This window comes from Canis lupus, chromosome 16 (genome assembly GCF_011100685.1).
Source record: "Canis lupus familiaris isolate Mischka breed German Shepherd chromosome 16, alternate assembly UU_Cfam_GSD_1.0, whole genome shotgun sequence".
In the NCBI taxonomy this organism is placed as follows: Eukaryota; Metazoa; Chordata; class Mammalia; order Carnivora; family Canidae; genus Canis; species Canis lupus.
Window position 1 is genome coordinate 15,250,559 of NC_049237.1, and position 23,005 is coordinate 15,273,563.

At 54.3% G+C, this 23,005-nt stretch overlaps 1 protein-coding gene across 12 annotated transcripts; it reads right to left on the minus strand.

The window, feature by feature from the left end:
* Positions 1–1,859: 1,859 nt before the first annotated feature.
* On the minus strand, positions 1,860–21,592 carry ZNF467 (zinc finger protein 467). 12 transcript variants are annotated; one of them, XM_038559656.1, is made up of 7 exons: positions 19,973–20,313; positions 18,210–18,321; positions 17,823–17,898; positions 17,205–17,318; positions 16,281–16,394; positions 12,448–13,895; positions 1,860–2,232 (listed from the first exon to the last, which is right to left on the minus strand). In XM_038559656.1, the coding sequence occupies exons 3-7, from the start codon at positions 17,854–17,856 to the stop codon at positions 2,023–2,025; spliced, it is 1,920 nt and encodes a 639-aa protein (XP_038415584.1). In that variant the 5' UTR covers positions 17,857–17,898; positions 18,210–18,321; positions 19,973–20,313; the 3' UTR covers positions 1,860–2,022. The 12 variants fall into 12 exon arrangements, with proteins under 12 accessions (XP_038415584.1, XP_038415586.1, XP_038415587.1 ...); XM_038559658.1 differs by having other exon boundaries at positions 19,886–20,313; XM_038559659.1 differs by lacking the exon at positions 19,973–20,313 and adding an exon at positions 19,524–19,588.
* Between the last annotated feature and the right edge of the window lie 1,413 nt (positions 21,593–23,005).

The following is a 23,005-nucleotide window of genomic DNA, read 5'->3' on the forward strand; positions in this document are numbered from 1 at the left end:
TAGCGGGTTACATAAGTAACAAGTTACAGGAACACCAACCTGCCAATTGTTGGATAAATGGTAACATGGGAGCAGCTGGAGGCCAGACTTGAAAGGAGAAGAAAGATATCGATAATCCAGGTGGGCCCACAAGCCTGGACTTGTGTGGACGGCTCCAAGGCCCATTGTTCTGGAAGAAAGGATCCCCCCCCACAACGGCCCAGCCTACCCAGAGAGGGTCAGCCTCATCCTCCAAAACTACAGCCCTTCTGGGAAGAAGCCATAGCACGATGGTGGTCTCTGAGGGCCTCTCGACAGCCTTCGGGGAAACCTTGGGAGGAGAAATCCCAGCGCGAGAAAGGGGGTTCTGAGCTAGGCAGTGACTGTCGAGCTGGGCTGGAGGAGAGCCCAGGGCCTGGCTTCTGGAGAGCCCGAAGGAGAATCCAATTTGCAGTGCTCCTAATGATGTTACATAATGATGTTACATAAGTCCATGACATAAATCCAGGTCCTGGTGTTGACCAGGAATGCCCCTGCCCCGACGCTGACCTCAGCCCAGCCCGAAGCCCTGCCCTCAGTTGGGTAGTTGGGAAAACCTGTTTCCTAAAAGCTTTCTACTGGTGCCTGACAACAATGCCTTTTCTTGAAGAGCCCTGGTGCCCTTTGACACCCTCCGCCCCCACCCCCCCGCAGTTGCTGTTCCTGGACTGTGTAAGGCACAGACCAGCACACACCAGCCTTTCCCCAGATACAAGCCCTCAGGAAAGGACAGGATGTCACCTATTTATAACAGTGATCACCTCTGATTGCGAAGTGTAAGACGTGTTGGTTAATTCCAAGGATCCATAGGGAGTGAAGAGTAGCTGTTTCTCCCACCCTGGGCCCAATTAGGGAGGTGGGTGGGAGGGGAATAGAGGGTGGGGGTGCTGTCTCCCCCTGCCCCAGGCCCTTGGAATCATCCCCCCCCACTCAGGATGCTGGTGGGGAGCCTTCCCAGTGCCCCCATCTCTCCAATCCACCGCCTGCCAGCTCCCCTTCAAACTGCTCACCCTCTGTGGAAGCCTCACCCCTGGATGGCTCCTCCACGCTCTGTCTCTTCACCAATAAGCCTCAGAGCAGGCAGGTGCTCACATGCACATGTGCACACACATATCGTTTACAGAAACACTAAACAGAATGGTCATGTCTGCTGGAAGAGTGCTCCATTCTTTTGCTCCTGCAGTGACCTAAAAGTCAGCTGGGCTTTTTCATTTATGGTCACGTCAAAGCCTTTTTGCTATTAGAGAAGAACATATAAATTTAAAAATTACTTGTAAAATAAAGGAACATAAAGCAAAATTATTATCTTTTGGGGTTTTTTGGAATGCTACGATGCATCTCTAAAAACGTTCATCCGATCATGGTGGAGATGCAAGAGGTTGGGGGAATGTGAGCACCTGGAGAGCCTAGGTCCACCACTGCCAGCATCTGATCAGAATCCTGCTGCCTGCAGCCCTCCCCTGGTGGACAGACCGGCCCTGTCGCCTGTCTGGTCCCTGTCCCATCCCCGCCCAATGCCAGGACCCTGCATTTCCTTCTCTCCTCCTCCAGATGTGGTATCACAGTGAAGCTCGTGGTCTCCATTCAACCGTGTACCCTAAAGAGGTGTTGAAGCCTTACCCCCGTCGCTGTGAAGGTGACCTTATTTGGAAATGCAGTCTTTGCAGATATCATCAGGTTAAAAAGAGGCCATTACAGTGGGCTAGTCCAATATGGCTGGATCCTTCTAAGAAGAGACACAGAGAGAGACACATGCAGAGAGAAGACCACGTGAGGACAGAGGCAGAGATCGCAGCAATGAGCCTACAACTGTCATGTCAGAAGTTAAAACAACGAGTGAGTATCCAGCAGCAAAAGAGTTTATTTGGGAACAGTGCAGGAACTGCCACGTGAAACACACGAATGATGGGAGACCGTGGACAAGTCTGGTGAGCAAAGGTGGACGCCGACCCTTTATAGAGGAAAGTGGAGGGAGTAACTGGGAGAGAATGTTACGACAAAAGTTCATTGGAGGAAAATAGGAGGCCCAGAGTGGTGGCGGCCTCTCATTGGCTGCAGGTGATTAGAGTGACACTGTCTCATGGGGATCCCTGGGTAGCTCAGCGGTTTGGCGCCTGCCTTTGGTCCAGGGCAGGATCCTGGAGACCGTGGATCGAGTCCCACGTCGGGCTCCCTGCATGGAGCCTGCTTCTCCTTCCTCCTGTGTCTCTGCCTCTTTCTCATAAATAAAGAAATAAAGAAAGAAATAAAGAAAGAAATAAAGAAATAAAGAAATATTTTTGGAAAAAAAGTGACAATGTCTCATTGGCTGCAGGTGATTGAAGTGACAGCCTCTCATTGGCTGCAGGGGAGGGCAGCGAGCAGTTGTGGGGCAGAAAGGAAATCCGCCTTCTTCCTGCGGCTCTATGTAGGCGGCCACAGGTGGAAGAAGTGTGGAAGAGCCATCCCTTCGTGGTTTTCGGACTCCGTGTTGAATGAATTTTCCTTTACTCGTTTACACAAAAGCAAGGAATGGCCAGTAAGGATTGCCAGTGATACCAGAGGCTGGGAGAAAGGCCTGGAATGCATCCTCCCCCAGAAACGTCAAAGACACAGCTCGCTGACTTTGGACTCCCACCCTCCAGAACTGTGAGAAAATACATATCTCAGTTTCCCCCGTTTGTGGGACTTTGTTACAGCAGTCCTGGGAAGTAATCCAGTGCCCTTGGTGAAGGAGCCCTGTAGTAGACTCCTGCACGCTGGGTTTGTGTGGGCGCGTGGGCGCAGGGGAAGCAAGCAGAGCAGGCAAGCTAGGCAGGCAGCCTGCAGGTAGCCCTCAATCCTGGAGCCTGGAGATGGGCCTAAGCTGGGCAGCATCACTAAAGTTGTGAACCAGGGCAGCCCGGGTGGCTCAGCGGTTTAGCGCCGCCTTCGGCCCAGGCCATGATCCTGGAGTCCCGGGGTCGAGTCCCATGTTGGGCTCCCTGCGTGGAGCCTGCTTCTCCCTCTGCCTGTGTCTCTGCCTCTCTCTCTCTGTGTCTCTCATGAATAAATAAATAAAATCTAAAATAAATAAATAAATAAATAAATAAATAAATAAATAAATAAATAAATAAATAAAATAAAGTTGTGAACCATAGGCTCTTGTCCCAGATTCCTACCCACCTGCTCCATGAACACATCTTGAGGTCCTGCTAATGTCCTCCACACACACACCTGTCCTTCCTTCCTCCACCCTGTCTCACCCCCTCTGCGATTCACTTGCTGGACACCAGCACCTCTTCCCAGTGCCTCTGTTCAGGATGTCACAATATATGTTTACTATGGAGACTAAACTTCATCCTGTGACAAGTTGCTCACTGCTCAAAATCACAGCTGGTGACCACCATTCCACCTAGACTTCTTTCTCACCACTCATGATGACTCCATAACTCACAATCGCTCCTGGAAAGGGAACATTTTGCAACAGATCCCCAGGCCCACTTTCAGTGGCTTCGTGGTTTCGCTCAGGTCTGGGCCACGAGGAAATGTGACTTCCTATCTTGGGCCACTGGGGCAGGAGCCCTGTTTTCTCTCCCAGGAGACAGGCATGCACTAATGCAGTGGGGGAATGGACCATATGGCCGAGAGCCCAGTCCAAGGGACATGGTGTCAGCAAGTTACCCCACCTCCTCAGAGAGGCCCTCCTGGCCCCACAGGTGTAATTCATTGCTTCCTATCCTTCATCCCAGGACCCTTCACATAACTTCCCTTACACATTGACCTAATATATCCACCCACTTGAGTTCCTTGAAGACCAGGAATGTGTGTATCCTCTCTGCAAGAAAATTGCAGAGTCTGCTGTACAAAAGTACAGGCTCTAGGAAAATGCAAATCAAAACCACAATGAGAGATCAACTTACACTCAATGGCTACCATCAAAAAAACAGAAAACAAGTGTTGGTAAAGATGTGAAGAAATTGGAATCATTATGCACTGTTGATAGGAACGCAAAATGGTGCAGCCACTGAGGAAAACAATGTGGTGGTTCCTCAAAAAATTAAAAATAGGACTGCCCTGTGATGTAGCAATTCCACTTCTGGGCATATGCCCAAAAGAATTCAAAACAAGGACCCGAAGAGATAGTTGCACCTCCATGGTCCTAGTGTATTATTCACAATAGCCAAGAGGTGGAAGCAACACAAGTGTCCCTTAATGGATGAATTGATAAGCAAAATGTGATATCTACCTACGATGGAATATTATTCAGCCTCAAAAAAGGAAGGAAATTCTGCCACATGAGACAACATGAATGAACCCTAAGAACATTACTCTGACTGAATAAGCCAGTCAAAAAAAAAAAAAAAAAAGAATACTGTGTGTTTGTCCTTATCTGAGGGACTTAGAGTATTCGTATTTCGTAGAAACAGACAGTAAGTAGTGTGATGGTTGCCAGGGACTCGAGGGAGGGGAGTGACTGGGGAGCTATTGTTTAATAGGTACAGAATTTGAGTTTTGCAAGATATATCAGTCAAAGTTTTCCAAAGAAACAGACCTAAGACGATGTGCATAGAGAAAGAGAAAGGTTTATTATAAGGGATTGGCTTATGTGATTATGGAGACTGGCAAGTCAGACTCTGTAGGGGAGGCCAGAGCCCGTGGACCTGTAGAGAGACCCAAAGAAGAGCCTGTCCTGCATCATACACCTCTGCTGGCTGAAGGCCTATTACCCAGAGAAGGTCAGCCTTGGTTCTGCTCGTGTCTTCAGCTGGTGGTATGAAGCCCACCCGTATTATGAAGGGCACTGCTTTACTTCAAGTCCACCGATCTAAATGTTAATGTCATCCAAAAACACTGCCCAAAAAACATCCGGAATACTATTTGGCCTAATATATGGGCTCCATGGCCCAGCCAAGTTGCCACATAATGTTAATCGTCACACAAGACAAAAAGAGTTCAGGAGGTGAATAGTGGCAACAGTAGCTCAACGGTGTGGACGCACTGAATGCCACTAAACTGTACACCTAAAAGTGGTAAAGATGGTGTGTGTTCATGCTATGTGTATTTTCCTACAACTTAAAACAATCTTTTTAAAAAAGGACAGGTTCTAGAACTGAACCACTGGGTTAGTTTCATCATGTACTGCTGTGTGACTGTGGGCATGTTACTTAGACTCGCTGAGCCTCTTTTACCTGCTCAGAAAAGCTAAATAAGGGGCACCTGGGTGGCTCAGTGGTTGAGTGTCTGCCTTTGGCTCAGGTCATGATCCCAGGGTCCTGGCATTGAGTCCCACATCGGGCTCCCCACAGGGAGCCTGCTTCTCCCTCTGCCTGTGTCTCTGTCTCTCATGAATAAATAGATAAATATTCTTTAAAAAAAAAGAAAAGAAAAACTAAACCAAGGACAATGATGCCCACTCATAGGATGGTGGTAAGAAAAAGAGGGCAGCCCCTGTAAAACCCTTAATTTGTAGAGTACTTAGCACAAAGTAAGTGTTCAAGATAGTTTAGTTTATGACTATTATTCCCAGCATCTAACAGTGCCAGACACATAGCAGGTACTCAAGGCATGTTTATTGGATGAACGAGTGACCTCATTCAAATGACTTAATTGCTCTGTGCCTCAGTTTCCTCATCTATAAAGTGAGGATAATGTAGTTATTGTGAAGATTGGTTGTGTTTATTTTTTTAAATTTTTTAATATTTTATTTATTTACTTGAGTGAGAGAGAGAAAGAATGAGCAGAGGGGAGGGACAGAGGGAGAAAGAGAACCAGACTTCCTGCTGAGTGGTAGCCTGATGCAGGCCTCAATCCCAGGCCCCTGAGATCATGACCTAAGCCGAAGGGAGATGCTTCACTGACTGAGCCCCCTAGGGGCCCCTGTGTTTACATATATGTACATACACACACATGTATATACAAAGAACTCAGGCTGGGGCCTGGCACATAGCAAGTATTAGGTAAATATGTGCTACCATTATTACTAGTGGTAGTAACAACAAACCCTCCCCATACCGCCTGCCCCACTGCTCCTGACTGCTCAGCTCAGCACTTAATTACCTGCTGTCTTGGATTGTTCTGGATTATCCCATCTCCTCTTTGTCTGCTCCGGGCCTAGCATCCTTCAAGACTCACTCAGGACCCTCCTCCTTACCCTGCCACCTGTGACTGCTCTGGCCCGCTGCCTCCTCTGCTCTGGACTCCTCCTGTGCTCATCCCTGAGCCACACCACTGCATGTGATGGTCTAGGTGTTTGGTGATGCTCCAGCCCTCTGTCCCTAAGGCTTAGCGTTGTGAGTCAGGACCTTGGTTTTTGGTTCTTTGGAGTCTCCTCGAGCAGCCAAAATGCCGGGCCCCAAAGCCACAAGCTGCCTGTCTTCTCTCTGGACTCTAAATGCCACGAGGGCAAGATCTTTCATTTAATTCCCTATAGTGTCTGCACAAGGCTGGATAGACATTAAAGCTCAGCCAGTCTTAACAGGTGGAAGATTAAAACGCCAGAGTGTCCCTGCCTACAGAGTTGACCAACCAAGCCTGGGGAACATATGGAGATTTCTGACTCAAGATTCACAGAGATGTCCAGCAGGTCCCTCTGACCCATGGTTCTCCTTGTCCAGCCCTACCGATGGAGAAGGGGAAGAAATAGGGGGCTGACTGCATGGAAGCTTTTTTGTCTTACTAACATGGAATAGGCCGACTTCACTAGATCCTAGATTAAGTATCTCATAAGTTTAGCCACTTCCTTTTGCTCATTTAATTGCTGCCAAATACCCTCTTTAAAACTAATTTAGGGCAGCCTGGGTGGCTCAGTGGTTTAGCACCACCTTAACCCCGGGGCGTGACCCTAGAGTCCCGGGATCGAGTCCCACGTCGGGCTCCCTGCATGGAGCCTGCTTCTCCCTCTGCCTGTGTCTCTGCCTCTCTCTGTGTGTGTCTCTCATGAATAAATAAATAAAATCTTAAAAAAAAAAACTAATTTAATTTCCCAAGCCTGGTGTCCCCTAGAAAGACAAAAGGAACAGTGTGAGCATCTGAATATCTCCCGATACAAAGCACACCCGCCGTGTGTTTATCCACCACACACCAGGCTGGCTCCTTCACTGACCCCTCCTGCTCAAATGGAAAAGCAACAACAAGGCAGGAATGGAGTGCGTGGGAGCGCTGGGTGCCCGCTCATTGCTATTCATGCTAGAAGGAGTGGTGGAGCTGTCAGGAATGGTCTTGAAGTCACAAGCAGGTAGGAAGCATCGTCTTTTGGTCACCGTATGCTCTGGTGCAGGAGGCCAACACAGTTCTTCATCTTTCTCCACCTCCCCCGGCCACATGGTCATCACCAGAATGGCTATGGGGATGTGTTCCATCTAAGACCTCCCAGTTAGGTCAGTTGGGGGTTAGGAGATTGGGGGGGGTAGGAAAAGACCTAGAGATGGGGGAAGTGTCTGTCCATCAGGAATGAGTCCCTTGCTCTTATGTGTACAGATCCCCTGAGTGCTGATGGCCACCCAAAATCCTATAAAATGATAGCAATAAGAGAGTTGTCCCTGGCCCATCCATTTAGGATGGGGTGGAGGTGGGATACAGAGAGGCCTGAGGACTCTAATAAAGTCTAATAAAGTCTAGATCATGAGGAAAGACTAGTGGATGCCTTGTGGGGTTCAGGCCTCCATGGTGTTTGTCATCTCTGTGAACTATTATAGTCCAGGGAAACCTGCTAGAGAGCCATGGCTTCCGTGGTAAGTTAGTTTGGACTCCATTTCCCTCACAGGCAAGAACTCGGATCTGTGGGGTAGAAGAGTTTTCTAACCTGTTGGCAGCTATAGGGATGTGAAGCTCATTCTTCCAGCTACCAGGACAGTGGGCTGGGATCTAGGGCAGCCCCCCTTGCACCCACTAACCCCCTACCCCACCCCACCCCTAACACTGCAGGCCTTGTACTGCCCTCTCCCTGACCCTAAGAGTAACCTTATTGCCATGTGCCATCACATAAAAAACAGTGGACAGAGTTTCTGTTTGGGATGAGAAGGTTCTGGAATCCTAGCAGTGATGTTTATATCACATTGTGAATGTACTTAATGCCATTGGAGTGTATACTTAAAAATGGTTAAAATGGTAAACTTCACATAATGTGCATTTCACCATGTTAAAGGCGTGGGAAGCACGGGTTCCATGGCACTTAGGAGAAAAAGGAGAATCACCAGCTGTGAGAGACCAGGATCTGAGGAGTCCACGGGGCTTCAAGGGGCACAGGGGAGAGGTGGGTGGGGAGAAGGCTGAGTTGGATCCTTCCTCTCCCTCAGTCCTTAGCTGGACCCCGTCTCTGCTCAGTTCGTGTTCAGACCCACATCTTCCACCCTGTTGTCTCCTGACTTTAGAGCCACAAAACTACTAAGCGCTCATGTGGCATTTCCTTCACCTTCATCTCTCATGTCCAATGCAACCTCCTGAATGACACGTGGTGTAATCAAACACCCCGAGGTTCAGCTGTGGCTGGTACATATGGGGGGCAAAGACCGGGTACTTAACACCCAGAGGCTGCCATCAATCTTTGTTTGGAACAGGAGTGGAGAAAAATAAATAAATTTCAATTAATTAATAAAACCTTCTGTTTTCTATGTAGAAATAGTACATTTGTGCTTTACTTCTCAGAGCATTTTCACATGCTGGGATGTGGTTCTAAGGTAAAAAAAGTTGATGCTTTACCAAGATAGTCATACCTGGGCTGGTTCACACCAGGGGTGTCGTGAGCGGTGCATGTTGTAACTGCTCGGAACTCCTCCCTGCAAACAGCCCTCACGAATCCCAGTCTTTCATTGAAGACACACTGCATTTTTTAGCATCATCTCCTGTCTTTGTTGTGTTTCTTTTTGTGAGCAGAGGGAGAGGGAGAAGCAGACTCCCCACCAAGCAGGGAGCCCAGTTCGGGGCTCAATATCAGGACCCTGAGATCATGACCTGAACCGAAGCAGATGCTTAACCATCTGAACCACCCAGGCACCCTCATCATCTCTGGTTTTGATTACCACCAGGCTCGAGACTAAATGCTTTGACTATTTGCAAACAAACTCAAAGGACAAAGATACACCTTGTCAGGAGATTCAAAAGAACAGGAAGTCTTGTAAATGTCTCGCCAAATATGCTACAGGATAGAAAAGCTATTCTTTTTTTTTTTTTTTTTTAAGATAGAGACAGAGAGCACCAGTGTTGGGGGGCGGGGTGAGGGAGCAAAAGAATATATATATTTTTTAAGATTTATTTCCTTGAAAGAGGGGGGAGGGAGAGAATGCGCATGCTTGCATAAGCAGGAGGGGCAGAAGGAGTTTGAGAAAGAGATCCCAAGCAGACTCCCCACTGAGTGCAGAGGAGGATCTCAGGACCCTGAGATCATGACAAGAGCCAAAACCAAGAGTCAGATGCTCAACGGATTGAGCTACCCAGGCACCTTGGGAGCAAAAGAATCTTAAGCAGTCTCCTCGCCCAGCATGGACCCCAATGGGGGGCCCCCATCTCAGGACCCTCAGATCATGACCTGAGCCGAAATCAAGAGCCAGATACTTTAACCAACTGAGCCACCCAGGCGCCCCTAAAAGTTGTTTTTACACAAGAATTCCAGAATGTTTTTTTTTTTAATTCCAGAATGTTTAGAGAAATATAAACATTGGTATAACCAACATAAATGTTGCTTTCATGTGTTTGATTTGAAAAGTCTGTGAGATGACTTTTTTTTAGCAGGAATCACAAATTCAGTGCCTGGGAGGCCTGGGAGGTAACCCCAGAGAGCAAAGCCAATGGGCGAGCTGAGGGCCCAACACACTGCACCTCTCTCTGTGTCTGAAGAGGCCACTTCCACTCAGCTCCAGCCACAAGTGGCCAAATCTTCCAACTTTTCACAAGAGAAGCTGGAAGTCCAGAGTTTCAAGTAAAATTTCCAAGTATTCAAAATGCTGCCAGGGCCGAACTCAATAGCCCCTATTTTATGGCCACACGCCACAGTCTCACCTGGAATCACCTACTCATTCTTGGCCACAAAAGATAAATTAACTGCATTCCCATGCACGTGTGTGTCTTCCTTCACTTTATAGTCAGAGAGGCCTCCTAACTAACCTACCTCAGTAGCACCTTGTACCTTACTGGCACCTTGGTCTCATTTTCTTCTACCTTCTGTGGAACTGTGCATTTGTGATTCACCACTGCAACCTGAATTCTGTCCCCACTGCCCCGGGAGCAGCTCTCACCAAAGCCGCCAACGATCTCCTTGCCGCAAAATCCAGAGGATTTGGAAGTTCTTATTACGTGACCTCTTGACAGCCTTCAGCTGCTGACTTCTTCCTCTATCTGGAAACACTGCCTTTGCTCAGCCCCGCTGTGCATCTCAGGGTTTCCCTTTTCGCTCTCTGGCACCGCACGCTCCCAGTCTTTCCAGGCTTCTCTGCACACCATCCCCTGAAACATGAGTGTCCCGAGGGCTCTGTCCCAGGCCCCCTCTTTGCTGGCTCCACACTCACTTCTTGTGGATCATCCACTGCCCCACAGCTTGAGAAACATGCTAATGGGCCTCAGACCTCTCTCCAGCCCAGGCCCCCTTCGGAGCTTGCACCCACAGGGCCTGTTTCCTACTAGGCACGCACTGGTTCCATCCTCTCAGCAGATCCAAGACTGCTCCCCGGGGGGCAGAACTGCTCCTCTTCCTGTGTTGCCCATCTCAGGGGAATGCCACTGTCAAGCAGAAATCAGGCCAACCTCGCCACCCTCCATCTCCCTCTCCATCCTGTACCTGGTGAGTGTCTCTTCGGTCTTCTACTTCTCTCCATCTCCTCTGGCACAGCTGTGGTCCACAGTCTCCACCACCCGTCACCTGGACTGCACACCTGCAGGTCTCCCGTCAGCCCCTCTTTAAAGGCAGCCAGTCATCTTTCTAAAATGCATCCATGTCAACGTCATCCTATTCCTGCTCTGCCCAAACCCTTGCATGGCTTCCTGCTGCCCCTGGGTAAAATCTGAACTCCCTCATCTGTGCTGAAGGCTTTCCAGGTCTACCTGTCCTCGTCCTCATTCCCGGGCTACTTGGGCAGCCCTCTCATTCCACGCTCACTCTGCACTCCAACTGTGCTAGACTTTGGACCTCTACATGCACATCCTCTCCCCCTTCATCTGGCCACTCATGCTCATTCTTTAGGCCTCACATTAGAGGTGTCCTCATCTTGCAAACCTCTCAACATTTCCTTGATTTTAGGTGCCTTCACCAAAGGCTTCTCAGCTCGCCCTAGCCTAGGATTTCTTACATTTCTTGCAAGTCTGTCTGTCTCGCTTACTACCTAGCATAGTGCTTGGCATGCAGTAGGCGCCCAGTAAATATTTGCTAAGGTTGTTTTTGGTGATAGTAATGCTAGAGTTGGAAATTGCCTTAGCCCTCATCAACCAACAATCTATGGTAATGAGAAAGCAGAGTCCCAGGAAAATGAATGCTCTGCTCCAGGTCCTACAAGAGGCACAGGAGGGGTCAGGCCCAAGCCTTCTCCAAGTCCAGCATGTTCCCCTTTGTCCTACTCTGCTCTTCACTGCTTACCAGCCAGCCAGCCCTGGCTGGGCACGTGCAGTTACAGGGACATCTGGATCAGGCATCCATCATAAAGACAGAACTTAGGGGAAATTGTGTTGGGAAAGCAACCTTCATCTGCTGCTCTTGTCCTTCCTCACACTGCCAAGCAGGGTGGGGCTGCTGTCCCAAGATCCCCTTGGGAAAGATCCAGAGCCCACGGTGTGTGACACTGTCTCGTGGGAATGGCCAAAGGGCACCCTGCCCCCTCTGCATTCCCTACAGCTCTAGCCTCAACACTTCCAATGAGAAATGCATGTTAATGTTTCTTCCATCAAATGGCTGATCTAGAAGCAGCAGCCGGGATAGTGGTTTAGCAATTAACTCTATTATATTTTCATTTGGTAGAGCCCATTTTCAGCAACTGGCTAAATTTAGCTTACCCGGGATAGGAAGGGATGGTCCTTGGGAGGACTGAGGTGGGCAGTGGATGAGAAGAGGCAAGGGGTTCCCACCCTGTGCTCATTTAATAGCCCCAGAACTTCAGATTTTAATTTTAATAACACTTCACACAGATAACCATTCTTTCACTCCCCCTGTAGAGGCTGCTGACCCAGCCAGGCCGTAGCCAGCGTGGGCTCCAAAAAACAAATGTCTGCTTTCTGATGGGGTCTCTTGGTGGGATTCTTTCCAGGACTGGGGCCTGAACCGTTCCCAGCAAGTGTTCATTCTTAGCATTGTCTTTGTCACAGAATGTCAAAGCTGGTTATCCTTTCCGGACTTCTCTCCGGCAAGATAAGGAGGGAAGGACAGCCATCGCGACCTAGGCCATCGTGCTCACCGCCCAGAAGATCTGCGGCATGGATCTCTCCAACCAGTGAGCCGAGGAAGGGTCCTGGGGAGGAGAGGGTTCAGAAGAAAAGGGGGGGCGCCCCTACCTCTGTCGGAGCGGGCCAGGCTGGGGCTGAGAGGTCGGCGTCGGAGGCCGGCTGGGCCGCTTCGCCGTGGATGCGCTGGTGCCGCACCAGGTGGGTCTTGCGGCTGAAGCTCTTGCCGCACTGTGGGCAGGAGAAGGGGCGGGAGCCTGTGTGGATGGCCTGGTGGCGCACCAGATTGGTTTTGGAGCTGAAGCTGCGGGCGCAGACGGCGCAGGCGTGGGGCCGACTGCCCGTGTGCACCGCCTGGTGGCGGCCAAGGTGTGACTTGCGGCTGAAACGGCGGCCGCACTGCGCGCAGGCGAAAGGCCTGGCGCCGCTGTGGGCCCTGGCGTGGGCGACCAGATTGGGCCTGGAGCCGAAGCGGCGGCCACACTGCGCGCAGGCGAAGGGCCGCTCGCCCGCGTGCGCCCGTCCGTGCCGCGCCGGGTGTTGCCCGGGGGCGAGGCCGCGCCCGCAGTCCGGGCAGCAAGGCAGCTCGCTGGCCGGAGCGCCCTGGGTCGCCGGTGTGCCTCCGGGCGCTGGGTCCCCGGCGGTGCCCAGGGCGCACTCGTCGCACCCGAAGGGGCGCCCGTCGCCGCGGTGCAGACGCTGGTGCGTGGCGAGGTTCTTCTTCCAGCCGAAGCTCAGGCCGCAGGTGGCGCAAGAGAAAGGCTTGGGCCCGGGAGGGGACCGGGTGGGGGACGGAGCGGGGGAACCGGGCGAAGCGGGCGCGTCGGGAGAGGCCGGGGTGCGGCCGGCCGCCTCGTGCACCCTTTGGTGCCGCACCAAGTGCTGCTTGTGCGTGAAGCTGCGCGAGCACCGCGCGCACTGGTAGGGCCGCTCGCCGGTGTGGATGCGCTGGTGGCGGATCAGGTGAGTCTTTTTGCGAAAGCGCTTCTCACACTCGGTGCAGGGGAAGGGCCGCTCGCCCGTGTGCGTCTTCTGGTGCGAGCCCAGGTGTATCTTCTGGCTGAAGCGCTTGCCGCACTCCGCGCACGGGTAGGGCCTTTCGCCGGTGTGCGTACGCAGGTGGCGGGTCAGGTGAGCCTTCTTGCTGAAGCGCTTGTCACACTCGGAGCAGGGGAAGGGCCGCTCGCCGAGGTGGCTGCGCTGGTGCAGCAGCAGGTGCGTGCGCTGCGCGAAGCTGCGGCCACAGTCCGGGCAGGCGCAGGGGCCCTCGCCGCGGTGCAGCCTCTGGTGCAGCCGCAGAGTCAGCTGGTCCCGGAACCGCCGCTCGCACTCCCCGCAGCCGTAGGGCTTCTCCGAAGGCGGGGCCCACCCGGCCAGCGCGAGCCCATCCAGGGCCCCTGGAACCCCGGGCTCCAGCTTGTACGTGGCGGCCAGAGGCCCCAGGTCCGGCGCGGGAAAGGGGCCAGGGAGTAACGACAGATGCTGGGGCCATTCGACTTCCTCTTCCGCCTCGTGATCCTCCTCCTCCACCTTCACCTTCCGAATCATCCACTCATCACCTGGGAAGTCAAAACGAGAGGAGCCGATCAAGCCCCACTTTTATTCAGGCAACGTTTATTGGCCAACACGACCACCACCGCTTCTGGAACCCCGAGGTCTGGCTTTTGTTCTCTCCATTCTAACGGAAGTTTCCGGGGAATTACCAAACCTGCAGGTCGCCTTTCAGTCCCCCTCCGTGGTTCTCTGCAGCCAAGAAAGGTGGGGAGAGCCCCCAGTCCCTCCTGGGGCTTTCTCCTGGCTTCCTGGGGCTGAGGGGGTGTTCCTCTCTGCCTCTGTAGAAAGGGGTACTTTTGTGCCTCCTGAATATAAACGATGCTCATGCAGTCCTCAGGCTTCACTCTAGGTTCCTCTGCTCACCTCAGCTGTCCCCCCCCACCCCATCTTCCAGCCCTTTCCAGAACCACAGTCTCCCATCAGCTGAGCAGCTCTAACAACCTTCCAGTGGCCAGGGAATTGCCCCTCAAAGGCTCTCCCTGCCCCTTACTCCCTTCATTTTGCCTCTGGTGCCAGGTGAGAAATCCCAGTTTAGGAAGATGAGAATGGAGTTTTTGGGAATTGGGGAACCAGTGAGCAGTGCCAACCTCTGGAGAAGCAGAGAGGGCCCTCCACGGGAGCAGGTTTGAGGTGGGTCCCACTGGAGCTTTGCCCTTCTTGGGCCCTGCGATGGTCCAGCCAAAAAAAGCTCAGGTCCCAGACTGGGAACATCCACTGGGTACTCCTCTGCCACCAGCTAGTAGTGTGACCTTGGTTACCACTCTGAGCTACGTGAGTTAGTTTGCTTAGGCGCAAGGGTTGTATTAGTTCATGGTTCCTAACCATGGTGCCACATCATCATCTCCTGGGGGGCTTTCTGTGGGAGCAGGGTGCACGAATCTGTTCTCTTTCTTTAAAGCTCCCCAAATCATTCTTCTTTCAGCACCACTGAACCAGATCTGAGTTCCTGTCTGGCTCTATAAGTCTGTAATAGCCTGAGCACTATTGGACATGTGCACACGGACTGTCACAGATTTACTCCTGGTTTCTTTATACTGGTCCATCAGTTCCAAACAACTATTTATCCTATTGTCCTACTGCTTTTGTTTCCATTACACCAGTCTTCTACTCAAGAACCATCAATAGCGCCCTGTTATTTCCAAGATAAATTAAGTTTGAGCTGCATCTGAGATTCACCCCAACCTAGTCCAACTTTCTTCCTACCCTCAGGCATAAACGCTCCCCTACAGCCAAGTTGGTCTGCTCTAACCCCAGCCACATGTTGACTTCTCTGTATTAAAGTTTCTTCTCAGCCTAGAATGTTTTCCCAACCTCCACCCTGCTATCAGGGCTGATGTCACAACTCCCTCAAAATGCAGCACAGATCAACAAAATCTGACAAATCCAATGCCTGAGGATCACTTATACACCTACAGCACTTACTATTAACACAGTTATGCTTACTTGCAATGTGGCTTTATTGTCATTTGTTCTTTTAATTCTTTATTCTAGTTCATACTAATGCCATCTCAACTAGACTTTAGTTCCTGAAAGGCAGACATCTTGTGTTCCATTTCTTTATGTGTCTAATAAAAATGAGGATTGCCACCATTTATTGAGTGCCAGCCACAGATGACACACTATCCACTGTCACAAAGCTTCACAACAACCATGGTGTGGTTCTTCTCCCTGCTTACAGGTGAACAAACCAGCTCCTGGAGGTGAAGGAGCCTAAGATCACTTGGCTAGTCAACATGGAGCAAGGATTCAAACCAGGTCTGTGCCAGCCCAGGAGCAATCTCGTTCCCTTCTACCTAACACAGTCTGTACCTAGCAGGCCCTCCATAAACCCCTGGAATAAATGACATCACTCAGGCAGAAGGTGATATGGTTGGTGGTAGTAAAAGGAAATGATGGCAGCATTGTGGAGAGAGAAAGTCAACTGTTCGATCACCCTGGGTGTGGGGGAGATGAGTCCACTGTGACATATTTGGAGCATCTGGGTACCACTGAGATTGAGATCAGTGGAGATTTGGGGAAGGGAGCTTGTTTGGTGGAGAGGCAACGAAAAGGTAGGTCATCCTGGGAATGGTGATTCAAGTCATCAATAAGCACATACTTGGCAGGGGTGGGGGGTAGGAGAAGAAGTTAAGACTTCTAGAGGATGTGGGGGTAAGGGTCAGTTTCCCTGGGTGACCAGCCTCTCTGAGTCCTGTCATCTAGGATGTGGAATGTTCCCTCCCCCGCCCCCACCGGGGGTGCTGAAGCTCTATAACAGAAAGGTGTCAAGGACTGGTTCATCTTAGGTTGGAAGAACCCAAAGTGGCTGCCTCATCAGATAACAGGAGTTTACAAGGCCCCCATCCCCTCTGCCTGGGCCCCTGGTGGGCTAGAGACATGGGAGGACTTACCTGGGCAGGAGCCCATGGGCTCAGCCTTCTGTGGTGTGCATGCCTGGCCTCCTCTGCAGGGAGCTTCAGCTTCTTTAGTGTGGCCGCCTTCCTCTGGTCTGGGGGCCTCGTGCCCTGGCAGAGAACAGGCTACCTCAAGGACTCCAAAGACATCACAGATGCACAGAGGCCCCACTGGTACTATCAAGCAGGGACTTTCAAAACCCGAGTCCCAGCCCTGCTGTCAGGATTGTGTCCCACATCACACATGCAGAGACTGAATTCTCAGCTGCCCCAGGGCAGCCTCAGGCTCCTACAGCAGGGCAGGGGCAAAGGCTCTGTGGGTTGCAAGAGCCACAACTCTGAGGAGCTTCTGGAATAGGTGTGTGAGATAGTGGAAGCAAGGAAAGGTCCCTGCCCTGAGACTCCTTAGGAGGAGGGATGCAGACCTCCCAGCCACCAGATGGACCCAAGTTCCAGGCAAATCATTGCAGAAGATCAGAATATCAAGAAGCCAGACACGGGCCTGCTTTACGGGCCTGCTTTATGTGTCTTCTCCAGGAGCTACTTAGCCACCTTCCTGCCTCTTCCAAATCTTGCTCAAATCTTACCTTCTTACCCACCCCCAGGGGGGCCTACTCTCATATTATTTAATCCTGTAACACTCCCTCCCCTATAGCTCCACCTCAGGCTCCCTCACCCTGCTTTATCCCCGCCCCTCCCCATAGCACAGAACCCCTTCCTACACATTTGTTGTTTGCTGACTTTCTGCCCTCTCTAAGATTAAACTCCTGGAAGGCAAGGATCTTTGTCTGTTTGGTCATTGAGGTATTCCAAATATCGAGAATAGCACACTGGCACTTAGTGGGTACTCAACAAATACTTGATGAAGAAGGAAAGGTAGATCCCACCCTGAGCCACTGTTCATGGTCCCCACCTCCTTACCAGAGCATGTGCCCAGCACGCTGTCTTCCCTGGAAGGGGACATCTGTTCCTGGTTATGGGACCCTTCCCCGGGCTCACTTTGGGGGGCCATCTCCGGCTGTCCCACAGAGAATCCTGTTACAGATGGAAGGATGGGACCAAGTAAAGCATCTAGTACAGAACAGGTGATCAAAGGGAAGGGCTCTTCCCCTTCCCCCCCAAAAAAAATCTAAGTTTTTTTTTTTTTTTTTTTCCAACTTGCTCAGGAAGGAAGGGTCTCTAGCCAGCATGACAGGGGATAGCCAGGCCCCCCAGCAGCCTGGCCAGGTATCAACCTCAGCCCCTCTGCATTGAGTCAAGGGCAGGTGAAGGAAGAGTTAGAACAGATTTAAATATTCGGGTGCTCTGTGAGTAGGCATGTGCACATGCAGTCCAGCACAGCCTCCACAGGGCCAGGCACTGAAATAGACCCTGGTGGAGCTGATGCTGCCCTACAGGTTCCCAGGGGTCTCTGGGGTCTCAGGGTGGCAGTCCCCTGAGGATGACCCTGCTGTCTGAAGAGTAGGGAAGCAGCCGGCCCAGGGTGCCCCTGAATCCTGGCTCCCACCCACCCATGTTCCTTGAATGCTGCTGGCTCACCCAGGGAACTGAGGGCCTCAAAGGTCTCTCTCATGGCAACCCAGGGTAGCTCCTCCTGGGGATCAGGCCACAGACCCTAAGGAGAAAACACATCCTTGTTCGCATTCATCTCTGGACAGCTGCCACCTGGGCCCTGGCTCTGCCCAACCTCTCCCCATCAGCTATCCCCAGGAGCTCCAAAGGTGAGGTCCCCAGGTACAGGTAAGGGGAATGAGGGAAGATGGGCTTCAGAAAGCCAAGAGGTCTTCAAAGGCCAAGGACCAGGTCTTGAAGCCCCTCCTGCACGCCCTGGTCAGCTCCAGATATCAGCTGCACCCCCACCCTCACCTGATGGGTCTCTGCACCAGGCCCAGCCCACCAGTGGTCCCCACCCCCCCGTGCCCTTGCCTGGGGACGTGAGGAATCAATCGACTCTCTGGGGAGGAGGTGGAGAGTGGAAGATCGGGGTGGGGAGCCGGGAACTTCATCTCCTGGGCCCTCCAGCTGTCACTTGCTGGAGCTGGTGAAATAGGAGCCAGCCAAGGGGCGGAGGTGAGTGTCACTATTGGGCAACCGGTCGGGGAGGCCCTCAGAGGAGGGTCTTCACTGAAGGCAGGAAATGGCTCTCGCTTCCTCTCCCCAAAACCATCGCCCCTCCCCCTCAGGGCTTCCCCCCGCAGGGACACCCCGCCCCCGGGACCCCTCCCCAGCTTTTCCTTCAGCGGGTTCCCTGCCCCTCCCCCCGCAGATTCCCCTCCCCCCCATCCCTGGCAGCTCTCCCTCTGCCCCTCCCTTCTCGGGCTCCCTCTGCCTTCCGCCCTCTCTCCCCACCGAAGCTGGCCGACTCCCCAGCTCCGCCCCCTGCCCCGCCCCTCCGGCTCCTCCCCCTGCTCCCGGCCGGCCCGCCCCCCCGGCCCCCTCCGGTAGGCCCTCCCCAGCCACCGCCCCCCTGACCCTCAGCTCCTGGCAGTCTCGGCGGCGACCGGGCTCCCTTCCTCCTCCTCCCGGAGCTCGGGCCGCCTTCCCTTCCCTCCCGGTTCTCCCCCGGCTCCATCCTCCTCCCCGACTGCACGCCCTCTCCCTTCCTTTCCCCCTCCTCTTTTCCTTCCTCCCTAACGCCGCCCTCCTCCTCCCCGCTCCTCTCCCTCACCCCGCACTCCCCTCCCCTCTCCCTCTCCTCCCCCACTCTGGTTTCCCTTCCTTCTCCTTTCCTCTCTTCACCTCGGCTCCCTCCCTCTTCCCCCTCCCCAGCCCTCCTCCCCTCACCCTCCCTTCCTCCCTCCTGCAGCTCGCCTTCCCCTCCGAGGCCCCCGGCTCCCTTCCCCCTTTGCCTCCCCAGCAGGCTCTCTCTCGCTTCCCTACCCTCCCGGTCCCCAGTCCCTAGAACCGCTCTTCCCCTCCCCCCTCCAGTCCGCTCCCCGCGCTCCTTCCCTTGTCCCCCGGCTCCCCCGAGCCTGGGAGTCGGAGGCTGCGGCTCGCCCCGGACCCTCTGGCGGACCGGGCTCCTCTCCACCCCTACCTCCCAACATACCTCTGCTCCCCTCCCCTCTCTCAGAGGCTACCTTCCAGGTTTCTGCTCCCCACTGACTTCTACCCCCCCCAAGTTTTCCTCCCGCCCAGACCCCTCCCGTCCCACCCCCTTCCCCGCCTCCGTGGGTCCCCTGGAGCCTCTCCGCCCGGACCTCACTCCGGGCCCGGCCCTTCCCAGGCTCCCGGACTCACCTGTCAGCGCCCTGCTCTCCCGCCCCTCCCAATCGGCCGGATCCCTCGGGGGTCCCCCTTCCCCCACGGCCCCCTCCCACACTCCTCCTCCCCTTTCCGGAGACTCCCCACTCCCTCCCCTCGGGAGCCTCCCAACCGCCTCCCCCGGACTCCCACCGGGCCCCCTCCCCCCTCCGGCCTCCGCCCCTCCCTCCGGCTCCCGGGTCTGCCCTCTCTCCTCCGCTACCGTGACCACCCCCAAGCCGGGCCCTCCCTCCCCAGCCCCTGCCCCTCCCTCCCCCGGCCCCAGCCCCTTCCCTGCCCTTTCTCCACCCCCCCAGCCCCTCCGGCGCTCCCAGCGCCCCCACCCCCGGGGCTGTCACCTGCGCGGAGCGGGCAGTGACTGAGTGTCGGTGTAGAAGGGGAAGCGGGCGGAGCCGCCAGCCGCTGGGCGCCGCCACGGCCCGTACCTGGCGGGCTGGCGGGTCGGCCCTCCCCGCTGTGGCGGGACCCAGGCGCCCCGGCCTCCTGCCCCGGCCGGTCCTGCTCGCAATGGCGCCCGCTGCCTGTAGCTCGGGTGCCGACTGCCCGAAAGACTGACAGACTGACAGCCCCGAAACTTCGCGGGGAGGGGAGAGGAAAAGACGCGGAGGGAGCGGGAGCGGGGAAGCGGCGCCCGGCGGGGGGGAGGGGAGCGCGGAAGCGGGAGGAGAGCTGCGGGGTACCCCGTGGGGGAGGTAGGGGCAGGGGGTGCGGGAGTGGGTTGCGGGAGGGCGCACGGCGGGGGGAGGCGTGCAGGTGACGGTGTGGAGGGACGGAGGCCCAGAGTAGGTGATGGAAAGTGGGAGCCTAGGAACGGGGGGGGGGGGAGGGAAGAGGGGGGAAGGGAAGGGAGGAGTGTGGGGGGAGGGGTGGAGGAGGGAGAGGAGGCAGGGAGGAAGGGCACGCGGGCTGCGCGGGAGGGTGCTGGCTGGCGCCGAGGGAGGAGCCAGGGGAAAGGTGGAGCGCGAGGGGAGGGTGCGGTACGGAGTTGGGGAGGGGGAGACGAGGGGGCGTGCTCGGGGGAGGGGGGCCACTGAGTGTCGGCGGCGCAGCCTTTGAATCGCGAGTGCCCCGCGGGAGCGAATCTGTGCCGCGCGTCGCGGCGGGATCGAGTCTCCGGACTGTGGGTCCGCGGGGCTGGTCTGGGAAACTCCGACCCCGCCCCTGCTCTCCACCCCGAGTGCCCCCGGATCCGCTCCGACCCACGACCGCCGACCCCGATTCCGGAGGACCCGATCCGACCCCTGCGACTGGAGCGGGGGTCCCTTGGGGCAGCGAGGGGCGGCTGAGGGAGACAGAGCTGGGCCTCAGTGCCCGCTGAGAACGGGCCCTTTGAAGCAGAAATTGGGGTGGGGGCTTTGAGCCGGTTTCCAGGAGAAGGCGGGGCTGGAGAGGAGGCACCAGGGGGTGAGGCTGGAGACCCGCTGGGCGGAGACTCTGAGGGCGGGGTCCGGGGAGGGGGCTGCGGGGAGGGGAGAGTTCTCTGGGCGCGGTAGGGGCTGGTCGTCCCACTGGCCTGGCAACCTGTACCAGTTAGGTGAGGAGGTATGCCCTTAGCCCTCAGATCCGGCTTCTGGGGGACTTGGGGTCCCCGCCCCGGCTTAGGATGTTTTTCTTCGGCCTTGCCACCCTGGCACTTGACTCCTTCTGAAAGCTCCCTATAGGGAGCCTGTCCTTGTCCAGCTGAAATGTGGGCTGGTTATTTCAGGCCCCCTCTCCCTTTTCTTTCTCTCCAATCTCCCCTGGCTACCAGCTTCCTCCCTCCTGCCCCCTTTAGGGGAAAGGGAAATTGTGATTTGGGTTTCTCCCCAATCCAAGTGTTGCCTTTATCACCTGTGGTTGGAATCCAGAGCTGGGAGGGAGTCTTCCAAGAAGCACAGCATACAGCAAGGGTACCGTCAATATTCCTTGATGTTTAGGAGAGGCATGGGAGTAGGTGTTACCTGGAAGTGCACAGGTACCTCGGAATCAGCTGGGAAAGGCTCTGCAGTCTCCTGGATAGGCTGCTTCAGCAAGTCGGTGCACAGCCGGCTTTTGGCCCTGGGAGCAGAATGTGTCTCTTTGTGCTAGGGTAGCCTGTGAACACCTGTCTGCCCTGGGGAGACCTGCAGTGGGGGTGTGAGCATGCGAGGCACAGGGAGAGAGTGTATAGGGTACATGAGTGAGAGACTGGGAACAGCAACATGTCCAAGGTTCAACCCAGGCCTTTTCTGAGGACTCTACCTGAGAGCTCCCGATGGGAACTCTCTGTACCCTCTTTGGGCCACAGGACCAATGGTGGGCCCAGGAGAAATCCCTGGCATGGCTCTGGTTCCCAGCAGCCTTCTCACCCTAGGTGGGGTAACTATGGGGGTCTGGAGATTTATGCAGTCTGAGGCCTGGGCCACATTCCAGCCTGGGTGTCCTGGAAGCTGGTAACCAAGAGGTAACCAGGATTCACCTGGGCCAGCTGTTGCCCCAACCGGATACTTAGATTATCCCATGAGGCTGCCTCGCCCCCAGCACTGGGGGGGGGGGGGGGGACTGCCTTCCAGGCCTCTGTCTCCTATGCACCTCCCCTGCCAGCACACACACTTCCCACCCTTGCTGATCCTCCCTAAGGCTTGCTGTGTTCCTTGCCCAGGCTTCCTGGTTCTGAACCCTAGAAGACTCTCTCAAAAGGAGACCGGGATGGACCCAGCCAGCCGCACATAATCACCCCCCTAAGGAGTCAGACCACAGAGGAGAGGGCACACATTCTCCCCCCTGTCTCCACACAGTCCAACCAGCCTGGAAACTCAGCTCCGTCTGCTCACTGGTTCCCAAGTGCCTAGTGGGAGAGGGGGCAGGAGGAAGCAGGAAAGGGAGCAGGGAGAGAATCATACTCAGAATTTTAGGGCTAGAAGACCATATCAGTCGGGATCCCTGGGTGGCGCAGTGGTTTGGCGCCTGCCTTTGGCCCAGGGCGATCCTGGAGACCCGGGATTGAATCCCACATCGGGCTCCCGGTGCATGGAGCCTGCTTCTTCCTCTGCCTATGTCTCTGCCTCTCTCTCTCTCTCTCTCTCTGTGACTATCATAAATAAATAATAATAATAATAAAAGAAGACCATATCAGTCATTTATACAATAACATAACCATTTTGTGGGGTCACAGTTCCTCTTGAGAATTTAATAACAGTTATGGAACTATCCTCAGAAAAACGCATACACACGCAATTTCTTTTTTTTTTTTTAAGATGTATTTATTTGAGAAAGAGAGAGAGAACATGGTCAAGAGCGAGGTGGGTGGTGGAGCAGAGGGAGAGAGAATTTCAGGTAGATTCCCCGCTGAGTGCAGAGCTCTGACATAGGACCTGATCCCACAACCCTGAGATCATGACCCAGACCTAAATCAAGAGTCTGATGCTTAACCAGTTGAGTCACCCAGGTGCCCCTGCACACACACAATTTCAAAGTGGAGCCCTTGAGTCCCACCCAAG